General features: G+C 43.2%; 2 protein-coding genes across 2 annotated transcripts in view; one reads left to right on the top strand and one right to left on the bottom strand.

Annotated features, from left to right (window-relative positions):
* Positions 1-174: 174 nt before the first annotated feature.
* On the bottom strand, positions 175-9,835 carry dhx29 (DEAH (Asp-Glu-Ala-His) box polypeptide 29). Its single transcript, XM_070850168.1, has 28 exons — positions 9,536-9,835; positions 9,285-9,358; positions 8,913-9,026; positions 8,671-8,800; positions 8,434-8,573; positions 8,204-8,338; positions 7,865-7,991; positions 7,613-7,771; positions 7,173-7,341; positions 6,875-6,995; positions 6,377-6,769; positions 5,997-6,263; positions 5,722-5,865; positions 5,244-5,420; positions 4,900-5,040; positions 4,656-4,800; positions 4,435-4,555; positions 4,248-4,332; positions 4,038-4,126; positions 3,235-3,363; positions 3,030-3,105; positions 2,712-2,936; positions 2,424-2,560; positions 1,980-2,070; positions 1,601-1,891; positions 1,392-1,523; positions 742-838; positions 175-468 (listed from the first exon to the last, which is right to left on the bottom strand). The coding sequence occupies exons 1-28, from the start codon at positions 9,717-9,719 to the stop codon at positions 413-415; spliced, it is 4,149 nt and encodes a 1,382-aa protein (XP_070706269.1). The 5' UTR covers positions 9,720-9,835; the 3' UTR covers positions 175-412.
* Positions 9,836-9,924: 89 nt separating this feature from the next.
* mtrex (Mtr4 exosome RNA helicase) overlaps positions 9,925-12,545 on the top strand; it is an 18,203-nt gene continuing 15,582 nt past the window's right edge. The window contains exons 1-6 of the mRNA XM_070849957.1: positions 9,925-10,035; positions 10,337-10,477; positions 10,891-10,957; positions 11,256-11,318; positions 11,571-11,683; positions 12,300-12,474. Of these exons, the coding sequence (XP_070706058.1) occupies positions 9,935-10,035; positions 10,337-10,477; positions 10,891-10,957; positions 11,256-11,318; positions 11,571-11,683; positions 12,300-12,474 (660 nt within the window). The 5' untranslated portion in view covers positions 9,925-9,934. The remainder of the gene's footprint in view (positions 10,036-10,336; positions 10,478-10,890; positions 10,958-11,255; positions 11,319-11,570; positions 11,684-12,299; positions 12,475-12,545) is intronic.

Below are 12,545 nucleotides of genomic sequence, written 5' to 3'. Positions count from 1 at the left end.
ACAGACACTCTGTCCCCTAGATATCCGCTGCCTGTTAACTTTGACTGTGCACTACATCTGTAACACACCATGACGCTGCGTTTGGATATCTGCCATTTATTATTTTATATGAACCATAAATCATGACAAAATCACTGGTTGAAATAAAAATGTGTACAGCTTTATTTCCACCACATTTGGCAACATAATTGTATCTTAATCTGTTCTCTCAAATTTCAGCATGCATTTTTGCATTTCATATGATACAGTACTCCTCAATGTGAGTCAGAATTCCTGGTAACCATCACTTTGTCTTTAGCCATCAGGCAAATACCAGAGCAAATAGGAAGCACTTTGTCTCCAGGACTACTGGACACAAAGGTTCTGGTATGCAGGTTCTTCAGTGGCAGACAGATCCTTTGGTGGTCTGATATCATGCGGCATACTCCGATTTGATCAGATCCAGAATTAGTTGGATGGTCCTCTCACCTGTAGCAGACAGAAACAGAATGAGCAAAAAAATTACTACATCTTTTCCCCTTATCTTTTATCTAAAAACGGATGTGCTTAAAACCTATGTAGCAGTATTGTATTTAGTGTATTTTGTAAATGCACATACATTACCATACTTAAGATACAGTAACCAACAGACAGCCAAGCCATTTGGCTCAAAAAAAATAAATCTGTATGATGGCCATTTATTTTGTACGCATTTTTCGTCGTGACTTTTCAGGTTCGACGCATAGTGATGCTTGAGTTTACCTTCCAGATTCATCCTAGGGTTCTCTAGCTTCTTTTCAAGCAAAGAGTCCATTAGCTTCCTCAGGTGCTTGAAGATGACACCAATCCGTACAGGAGCCTGTCAGGGTGAACAACATGGATTCAATGCAAAGTTTGCAAAGAAAAAGCTGCTGCTGCTACAAAAGGGGATAGAAGAGGAAAGAGCACAGGGAGTCATGGATAGCTTTGACACCATACCTCACTGAGTGCGTTCCAATACACATACTACTGTACTATTCAGTATGCCAGAAACATATTTACTATCACAGTACAGAGTGTGTCAAATGCAATGTGGCAAAAATACCAGGATATCCTACTGCATCTGGTTGCATTTTGCAGTACAAAAGCCAGCACAGTTTTCTGGCTATTCTGACCCACAAGGGATACATCACATCAGCTGAGCCCCCGAGAGTGCACAAGCAGATGACAGAGCATTTTTTCCTGCTACAGACAGCAACCGATGTGTGAGGCATGGGGTCAAAGTTCAAGGCGCCATGTTATGACAAAATAGTTTGTTCCAATTGTATGCATACTGCATTTAACAAAGCAAGCTTTGTAAGAGCAGCTGCAGAATGTACTAAGAGCAAAAAGAAAAAGTTGGAACAGAGCCCAACTCCAGAGAAACCTCCGACCTGGAAGTGGATCCATCCGTCTAGTGTGATGAGTCTTTCTCTGTGCTGAATATCGATGTCACCTCCAAACAGCAGCATTGGGAATGGAGATATCAGAGTGGTGTCTCGCAGGTAGATCCTAGTGTACTTCACCTGTGGATGAACATGCTTTAGCCCAACTGTGCCTCAGAGACAAGCAGGTATTACACACACACCCTCTTCACCCTTACCTTCTCCTGGTACAGCAGCCAGCCGTGTGTCTGCAGGTTGCGGTTAACAGATGAAGGGTGGACCTGGGCCTTGCCTTGGGGCGTCTCCACCGTGCAGGCCACTCGCTCGAGCACATCCACGGACGGGGTGCACAAGACCCGGGCCACGCTGTCATAGAGCCCCGCCGTCAGCACCGCGTTCAGGATGGAGATCTGCTGCTTGGACAGCGAGGCCGCCTGCTGCTTGGAGCGAGAGCGAGGCAGCCAGAAACCTGCCTGCTCCATCATCCTCACCAGCTCGTTCTTCACATCCTGGATAGAGGATGGAGCCAAACACATGGGATTAGGCAGGAGGTGGATGAGAGAGATGAATGTGTGGGCAAATTTACATGTGTGTTACCTCTATTGTAATCAGAGCTGTACGATTGAGGAAGTGTTTCCTACAGTAAGACATTTCTACTCTTTGTCCCTCCGTCTGTGAGTTCTTCCACCTAAAAGTATGAAACAGGTCATCAGAAAAAAAAGCAAAACATAAACAAATTGAGCTATCAAGACTGATCATTTCGAATATCAAAAAGATGTTATTATGGTGGTATTACTATTGGTAGCAGATTCCTGATAGCAATTGTTGCAGGGTTTCAACTGTGTTTACCAAATTAAATACACGATATCCCTGAAGAACTTGTTGGAAGCAGCAGGGACAATAAGGCCTGCAATTATTAGTGTTAAATGAATTCATTTATATTGTTTTTATCATTTTTGCCTGTATTTCCTAGTTGGACATAATAATTTCTAAAAAATGTAATTAATCAAACAATGGGATCTGGGTCCCATGGGTTCATACCCCACATATGCATTGTATATCGTCAGGTGATCAGAGTTGGCCAGTGCCACAGCGGCTTTGGCCAGGTTGGCTTCCTCCTTCCTATTCATTGGTGTGGAAAAGGGAGACTTCTCAGTGATGGCTGCTGCGATGGTCGCCTAAAACAAGTGTCTTATTAGTATTCATGGAAGTTGTGAAACTAATCATGATTTAAAAATATATAATAATGACACAATACCATAGTAGTATTACTATTAATAGTAGTAGTTTTGATTTGTTTTTTCTGAATAAAGAGGCAGCAGGACGTACTATAGGCTCCAGGCAGCCGAGGATGGCTCCATAGATGAGCATCTTGCCGATCTTCACATTGACGGGCAGACTCGCCAGGTGGTGTCCCAGAGGGGTGAGGAGATGATTGTTGAGGTGACACGCACCGATCTTCCTCAGCAGGTTAACGGCGTTACTGACCGACTGGGGCTGAGGAGGATCCAGGGCCCGGCCCAGAAAGTCCTCCGGGGAGCCGTACTGACATTTCTACCGGGGTGGAGAGAGGGGACTAAAGAATCCCTTAAACAGAAGCTTCAATATTGTCTCTACATGCGGTGGAAGGAAAAAACATTTATATACCATAATATGAAGGCAGAGCTCCTCCAGTGGGACCCGTAGTATCTCTGGAATGGAGTAATCCATGAAGGCGTCAAACCTGAGGTTTAAGAGATCAGGTTTTCCTTTATTTTTTGATAACCACATCTATTGGATCTAATGGGAAATTATATTTTCCTGCTTTGTGTTTCTATTCCCATCCCTGCGTCATGAACGATGACCACCATACCTGTATTTTGGGTAGAGTCTGAAGCAGAAGCCGTTTTGGACACGTCCTGCTCTCCCCTGCCTCTGGAGGGCGCTGGCTTTGGAAACAAAAGTTTCCACCAGAGAGCTCATCTGGCTGCTCTCATGGTACCTGAACGACACAGCAGACCAGAGTTAAGTTTCTCCACAACCAAGTTGGCTTATTAATTAACTAATTCATTGATCAATTAGTTTATAGCCATTCTATTGGTGTGGTTCTAAGGATGGGTATACCAGCCTGTTGGGTGGCAATTATTAGATGGACTACCATGACATCTGGTACAAATATCTGACATTTCCTGTGGCACCACCATGAGGCCGACATTTGTAGTTCTGAATGACGGATGCATTTTATCTAGTGCCGTCATCAGGTCAAAATTTCAGTTTGTCCAGCAAATGTTAACATGCAAACCCACTGAAATGAGATGGTGAACACGGTAAACATACCTGCTTTACATCCTCTGGTTAGCATTGACATTGCGACTATATTAGCATGCTGATATTAGCATTTTAGGCATTTTTTGATTCATAGTTTTAAGTCTGAGGCCATGAAACAGATCCAGTAATTCGCCTCCAATAAGAGCAACAATCTGTTTTAACGTAAGGAAGTTAATAAATAACAATATGAATATGGTTACCTGACTTATTTTGTATGCTCATGCTGTGAAGCTGTGTGCTTTTAATGTGACTTTTGGTCTCAGTGACTTTTTTCTGTTTTAATACATTTCAAATCAAATCAATATTATATTATGCAAGATGTTTCTGGTATTGTTCATGAGCCCATACTTATTTTCTTTAGTCTTTCCTGTATCGATGACAAACACCACATCAGGAATAGTCACACCAGTCTCGGCAATGTTAGTCGACAAGACAATCTACAAGAAAAACAAAGCAAAGCATTGCAGTAGGGGTAAAAAAAAAACTGGCTTTCTTAAACAATATCACATTATCTTGATTGTTCTATTTTCTTATTTCTTATAGCACATCCGGAGGTACCTTTCTGACTCCAGGAGGTGGAACTGTAAAGGCAGCAGCCTGGTCCTTGGATGAAAGAGTCGAGTGGAGGGCAACAATCCTGTACCTAAAAGAGGCGTTGAGAACTCACAGTGTGGCAAATGAAAGTGTGTGTGCTTTCGCAATTTCTTCTGTTTTAAAAGTTTACTGCAGGACAGTTGCACTTCACCTGTTTTTGTCTCTGAACCTCTTGTCTGAAGAGAGCAGGTCGTGGAGCTGCTGGATGTGAGCCAGACCCGGGAGGAACACGAGAACGGCTCCGTCCATCTCTGCAAACTGTGGCGATTTGTCTGTCGGAGCACAATATTACAGACATTTAACACACATGACATAAGACCTAAACGTGTAGTATGACCCTGTGCTGGCAGACATGAGCATGAGGAGTTGTACCTAGGTAGTCGATGAGGTCACCCAGTAAGTCCATATTGATCTTATTAGGGTTCATATACTGAAGCACCTGCCGAGTCCTGCTGCTGTAGTGGTCTAGATCTGGACCCAGGTCCCAGCCGGAGGAGGAGTCTCTCAATATCACCTCCTGGGACAGACAGAAGTGGATTACATACATAAGACTGGCACAGCAACATAACAGCACTATCACATATACCATATTGCTCCTGATGATAGACAACTTTACCTGATGCTGTAGTGTCTTGCCGCCTTTTTGTGTGACAGAGATGCTAACTTCCTCTTCGTCTTCAAGAATTTTCTGGCTGTACTCAGAGTCCTTTTCCAGGATGTACCCTGTCTGCTCCACTATGTCCTCTAAGTGGGACACCTGGAAGCAAAACAGCAGAAGCATGAAAATGTCCTCTTTCCTTGGCTATGTTCGTAGGAACAAAAATACATCTGTGACAGAACTTAATGCAGAAAGAGATACAGCTTATCCCCGATATCCACTTCTAATGCCTTCAGAATAGACAAAGTGATAGTTATATTAGACTCTGTATTCAAGTAAACACAAGGCAAAGCTCCTCCGACCTCCACTGGGAAAGTCCTGCCGGGGATGGTGATCACTGGGCAGCGATTGAAGTAGTTGGAGAACTTGTGGCAGTCCACCGTGGCACTCATGAGGATCAGCTGCAGGTCTGATCTCCTCATAACAACATCTTTCAGGATGGTTAACAGGAAGTCCGACTGGACACTGCGCTCATGGACCTTAGGACATGGAGGTGAGATGGGTGGAGTAGAATATTCTTAAGTCAAAAGAATGCATTAGAATAGCCTTTCCAACTCGCTGTCTTGTTATTTAAATGCACTTATTGGTTGATGAGGCTGACTGACTCTGTGGATTGTTAGGGATTAGATGAGAGCACAAGGCTAACGGTAAATTACTGCTAAATTATCTAACCACAGTTGGATTATGTAATTTAACAAAAATTGTTTCCACAAATATATTGACTTTATGGTGGAAAAGTAATTTACAATCTGCAAATACTGTTTGGTCATCAGTCAGTACCTCGTCTACGATGACGTGCGTCAGGGAGCTGAGGTGTCTGTCATGTTGTAGCTTCCTTAGCAGAACTCCAGTAGTACAGTACAGCAGGCGGGTCCACTCACCAGACTGATTCTCCATCCGGATCTGGTATCCACACAGCGACGACTGCAACGTGATTTCAACATGAAACATGATCATTAAAGCATCGTATCAGTCTGCATTATCGTTTATACAAGAGCTAAGAGCAAGGTTTCATTATAAGGCCTAAAGAGACTTAAGATGAAGTATATTTTCACCTTCGATCCTGGTCCATCCTCACAGCCAAGCTCCTGGCTGACTCTGCAGGCCAGGCTCATGGCAGAGATCCTACGGGGCTGGGTCACCACGATGTTGCAGGGCTGCGCCGCATCGCCTCCTGTTAACAGCTCCTCCAACAGGAACTGAGGAATCTGGGTACTCTTTCCGCTGCCTGTCTCACCAGCCACCACCACCACAGCATGGCGCTGCAGAGCTTCTAAGACACGATGCCGATGTTGGAAGACAGGAAGCTGCTCTCGTTCTGCCTTGAAGGTAAGATACTTGGTGAGTTACTTGGGGTCAGTTTATGCATCTTTAATATTAAGATGTCTTTAATTTAATTTTAATTGTAAATTGTACAACGCTTAAGTGTATTTACCTGCAGTTTGTGGGCTAGTGAGGACTTCTTTAGCTTTTTTAAGAGCTCTCTGGATGCCTCAAGTGGTCCTGCTCCTTCCTTTCTCCCTCCTCTTCTCTCACTCTTGTCCTCCAGTTCTTCTCCTCCCTCCCCAATATCAAGACCTGCCAGGTTCTCCCAGGACTCTTCGGGCTCTTCTTCCTCAGCCCTGCCCAGCCCCTGCTGGCACTGGGATTGTGACTCCTGCCCTTGCTTCTGGTTCTGCTGCTGTTTGAGTCTGGTCAGAAGCCGGGAGATGAACTGGTCTCGTGGTTTGTTGGCAGCAGTGCGGCTCTCGTCTTGCTGCTGCTGATCGCTGTCTCTCCACTCCAGCCACACGTCTCGGTAGGTTGGAGGAAGCAGCTGGTGCACTGACTGAGTGAATTAGTTAGTAGAGTAGAATTAGGATTCAAATGAATAAATGTGAGGCAAAGAAGCACAGAAAAACTGTGCCATCCTCTGCTTGGTACCATGTATTACCTGTCCTTTAATCAGAGTGTAGAGGGCCAGTGTGGCTGCTAGATGTTGAGCCTGCATGCTGTCCTCAGTCAGGATCGTGGGACAAACTTCAACAACATCATCTGGCCTCTGAACGCGCACCCTGACAAATGCAAAGACATCAAATCCATGCAAAATAATTCGAAAAGTGAGAAGTCAACTGCTGATTTTCAGCACATCAAGATTATCTGGAAAACTGTTCCCTTTACTAGAGTACATCTGAGCTACTTTCAACAGAATGTATGTATTTGCATTTGGGAATGAGCACACAGAAACGTACTTGCATCTCCAGTATCTACCAGCAGCAACCTTGTGAAAAGTTGGCGGTGGACTCTTGGGAAGATTCTTTCGGACCCAGTCAATGAGAAACTGTTTGGGGGACTTTCCTGTCCAGCTGCGAGCTGTGTAGTCAAAATTGCGAATGTCCTTTGGCTCATTCTTTTTCACAACTGAAACTGATCAGAAAAAAGTATGTGAATCTCTAAGATTGCTACCATGAATTTATGCCACTTTGAAGTTTTTTATATTAAAAACCATCTCATATGGCTGAGATCAAACCCAGTTTTGGCTATGGTTAGCGATATGGGTGTGACCTCCATGTGTACAGCATCTATTACAGTGGTACTATACAGTATATTAGTCTTGAATCACAGCATTACAACTTGAAGCTACAGTATGCTCTCCTTTCTATTTACAATATCCTTTGAAACACTTTCAAACCTTTCACCGCAGGAGGGTCCTTTTCGGCTTGTTCAAACAAGTTGAAGCTGAGGTCCTCTTTGTCCTCACTTACAGGAGGTACCTTCTTTTCCTTCTGTGGCTCGTCTACCACTTTTATAGCTGGATTGAACATGGGGTGGGACTCCAGTTGCTTCATCTCTAGAAGCAGAAAGCAAATTTGCTCTATATAAGTCAAAAGTAAGTTACAAATAATTGTTTATTCTCTGCGTGTGAGAGTTAAGGCACACTTACCTTGCTGTATTATGCGTATTCTGTCCTGTGCCATCCTCTGGCCCGTCTTGTCTCCTTTTGCCTTGGCAGCAGCTGCCATTTCTTTTGCGTCATACAGTTGAGCAGTAAGGATCAAATACCTGTCATTCTACACATCAAGAAATAATACACACAGTTATTACACCATGGCACACACTCACTGACATTAACTACAGTATCACAACTTCCTAACTTCATACAAAAGCAGAAAAAAAGACACATTTCAGAGCTAAAATGTGGTAACTTTCACGTCGCCCTCAAGCTACAGAAACATGCTCATTGTTTTCTTGCTCAGCTTTAAGTTGCTTTAATTTGACTTACTGGATCAAACTTTTCATCCAGTTCAGGGTTCCTTGTCTTCTGGCCTTCCTCTTCTTCCTCTTCCTCATCACTGCTCTGCTCTGCATACCTTAAGATCCAATCCTTCATGCTTGCAGCTTCCTCCTTCTCTGTGGCCTGGCAGCACAACACAGCACACTTATGAGGTTCCATTTAGTGCAACAGTACACAAATGTCTAGCCAACACACACCTTGTAAATAGACACACAAACCTTGGTGGTCTCTTTGTGGGTATTGATGGGTGCTTTGGGGCTTGGGGCTGCAGGTTTCTCCTGGGCAGGAGGCTGGTACCTTGGTCTGCTTTTCTGATTCTCCTCCTGCATCTGCTGGCTAAAACCTTCTGGCAGCTCCTCTAATGCACAGACAATAAATTAGAAGAGTCACACTTTTGACAGCCCTGTGTCCTCAAAGGGGTGATGACATCTAAATGACTGCTGGCGCTCTATTACCATCTTTAAGGTTGAGGCAGAGCCAGTCGAGGGCAGAGTGGAGATCCCCTCCGTACAGCACACTACTCTTCATCGCCTCCTCGATGTGTTCTCTCTTAAAGTTGAACTTCTGCAGAGCTGTGTACAGGTCCTGCAAGCACAAACAAGACAAAGCCGACCTGAATACAACACATCTACATGTGCAATCTACAATATGTGTGTGTGTTAACTGTGAAGAGTCAGAGGGATGAGTTTGTCTTTACCAGCAACTTCTTGCTCGTAAGTCTGCCTGATATGGGCCCTTTGTCCCCATTCTCCTCTCTGAAGTCATTTATCAGTTTGATGATCTTCTTCTCCAGGTCAGCTTGGATAGAAACCTGTGTTAAAGAGTAATATCTCATTCAGTATCAACATTTTTAATGATTTCAGTGTAAAACACACCTAACAAAATGGATGAGATTTGCAGTTGAATAAATAGTAGACTATTTCAGTGTCATGGGCATTAGATTACGTTACAAGCCTGTCAACAACAGGTTATAGCAGCAACATTTACTTGGCATAGATGTTGTGACGGAAACATTCTGTCAAGCCTCACTATACAGATAAAGTACACAGGTGCCAAAGCAATGACTTACTTTGAGGATCGACTTGTCTGAGACTCCACCAGTGTCGACCTGGGCAGTGTTGGCAAGACTGTAAGTCTTTGGTGCTGGAGGAAGGGTGGAAAAACAGAATTGTGTCAGTTAACAGCAATGTATGTTCACTAACCAGTATTAAACCTCTAACACCTTAACGAAAGAGCCTGCTTGTCTAGTGTGGATGTCTGGCAATTTGAATGGTGCAATTTGTTTCTGAATCTACAACAACAGCCAAATAGTGATACCACCTTTTGACTTGGTTTCTTTGGCTGGTTTAGCCTGTTTGTTGCTGCCTGGCTGTTTCTTCGGCTCCTCCGCCACGCCGGTCCCCGCTACAGGGGCACCGGTCCTGCCCGCTGCGGCCGCCGCTGCTGCTGCCGGGGCCACCGGGGTGGCCACTTGCGCCGCCGTTTTCTTCTTCTTTCCACCCATAATGCCACCAAAACAATGTCCGTCTGACGCTCCTTTATGCAGCTGTGTGATGCCAAGCCATGAGCAAAGTCTTAAAAGGAAAGAGAGAGTGAGGAAAATAACGCTAGCTTGTTTCACATCGGTTTGAGGACTTTTGGACAACTCAGCTGCCGTACCGGAAGCATTAACGAGGCGCAACCTCGTGTTGTATTGTGGGAAGTGTGCCCCTAACAATCATGGCAGACGCCTTCGGAGACGGCTTATTCAGCGTGTTCGACGATGAACAACAAACCACCAGTAGCAAAAAGATACCTGCGTCTTTGACACCAGAAATAGGGTAAATTCCTTTGTTTGCTGTTTTAAAACTAGGTGGTTTAATTGTTCAGGGAACCTGAACGTACCACCATGTGTGCTCGTGCCAGACAGTGAAGCTAACGCCCCAACGTCAACATGCTAGTTAGCTAGCTAGTTTGAGTTTTTTTTTTGTCTTATATGTAGCGTTGAACCTTTGTATTTTATTTTTTACTGAGACTGAAGTGTAAAGTTGTAAGAGTAAGGTCAGCTAAATGTTGGTGTAACGTTCTTGTGTACATTATATCAGTTAACCTCCGTACTATGCCTGTATGTCTCTCTTCCAGGAAAGTTGTAGGTAAAAATGGCACTGACAAGGATGCAGGTCCATCTACCCGGGCTAAGAGGGAGGCAGACAGTGACGGTGGAGAGGAGGTGGTGTTTGGGAAGAAACCACGACATGAGGCAGTCTCTGCTAATGACCTTAAGTGAGATGAACAACATCTTAACACTGTATACCTGTACAGGGTACTTAGGTGTCTGCCATTCTGCTAATGTACACACAGTTTAGTACAGATAAGCTGATATGGATTCTGTACTTTTTCAGATTTTGAATGTCTTTTTACGTAGTGGTGTTTTGCTAAGTTTAAGTAAAGGATCCTAGTACTACAGTCACTACTGAAACTAATGCAGTAGACTGTATACAACAGCCCCGCAATGATGATTGTGATCTTTCAGGTTTCGTTGAAATTGTTTAAGATGTATTGATTCAACTTTGTCATTCAAATCAAATCAATCACAGTGATTGTTTTCAGGGGAATACTGGCTTGCGATGCTGTACAATATGTTTTTTTATGCTTTAAAGTTGCTGTGTAGTGAACAGGTGTTTGTTTTCCTTCAGTCTGGCAGAATTTATGCCCCAAGTGAAGGTGCAGCAAGTTGAGACTGTGGAAGGATGCTCACATGAGGTAAAGAAAGCAAATCAAAGGAAATGCACAGATTGCTTCACTATGCATTTACATATATTATATATATTTCTGAGACTCTGGAGGGCTGAACACAATTCTTCAAAATGGTACTCCATCATTTTGTGTTTTCATGATCCGGTTGGATAGGACTCTAACATCTCATACACAATTGGCTTAGTTTCTGCCCACTGCAAAGGCCACAGCACAATATATACGTTAGACTTTTTCTTAAATTTGTCACTTGTCTGATTTCACTGACTTTTATTGTCAAAACTGTGATCTTGTGTTTACCTAATAGGTCGCTCTGCCTGCCAATGATGAATATAAACCACTAAAACCACGGGTGGGGAAAGCAGCCAAGGTACATGTCTCCTTTTTCTACTTTTGGAATTAATTTAGTTTGTTTAGAGCAGAATGTTATCCAATATATAATCTGTATGGGGACCAAGAAAATGTCAAAGTTTCTGTTGGAAACATTTTGCTAACTTTATAACGGCAGCACATAGTTCCTAAACAGAAAAGACGTGCACGTTATCACGCCGTTAACATAGTTTTCTATATATTACACCTGGATTGTTTTCTTTGGTTTTGACTTGTCATGCTTGTCTTGCAGGAGTACCCTTTCGTTCTTGACCCGTTTCAGCGTGAGGCCATCTTATGTATCGACAATAATGAGTCTGTGCTTGTGTCTGCACACACCTCTGCTGGCAAGACTGTCTGCGCTGAGTAAGTATCTTCAATAAACATGACATCACTAAGGATATTCTTTGTGATCAAAAATTGCTTACTGTACTGTTAAACTTTGTCTGGATCGCTGCAGTACACACACATTAATGTAATGTACACATTAGAGTAACTATGCAATGCAGTTAAACCCAAACTACAGTAATAATAGCTTGTTTTCATTAAGTGTTGTTCATTCTATTGGGTGGTAATAACTGCATAATTGCAATTTTTAATACCTTAAGCTATTGGTGTGAGAGGATTGGCATATGCTGCCATTTTATCTGTTTTTTGTGTAGCACTTTTATTTTAATTAATTTAAAATGTACAATAAGAGTAAATTTGTTAAACAAATCAAATGGAACTAATCAACTAGGGTGACTTTTATTAAAAGGACTAGTTGTGTTAAGCTGTTTCTAATTGATTTTGCTCTCTGAGACTTGGAGGTACTCTGGGAGCAGGAAGGCAGTGTTATTATGCAGAAATTCTGAGTATCAAAAGTTGACAGTAATCATAATTATCTTTTACATGAGCTACTGGCTAAACTATTTATTGTTTTACTTACTTCCAGTTGCTTTATTGATGTAGCTTGATTCACTGTTATGTGCTCCTCTTGTAGATATGCCATCGCACTGGCCCTTAGAGAGAAACAGAGAGTGATCTTCACCAGCCCCATCAAGGCCCTTTCCAACCAGAAGTACAGAGAGATGTACGAAGAGTTTCAGGATGTAGGACTGATGACCGGTGATGTCACCATCAACCCCACCGCCTCCTGTCTCGTCATGACAACAGAGGTGAGATACAGTCACATCTGAGCTCTTATTAGATTTCTCACATATCACCTTTGTTGGAGGCTGGTGTTGAT

This window comes from Pempheris klunzingeri, chromosome 19 (genome assembly GCF_042242105.1).
Source record: "Pempheris klunzingeri isolate RE-2024b chromosome 19, fPemKlu1.hap1, whole genome shotgun sequence".
Classification (NCBI taxonomy): Eukaryota; Metazoa; Chordata; class Actinopteri; order Acropomatiformes; family Pempheridae; genus Pempheris; species Pempheris klunzingeri.
Note: the sequence above shows the minus strand (reverse complement) of the source record. Positions and strands in the feature narration are given on the sequence as shown.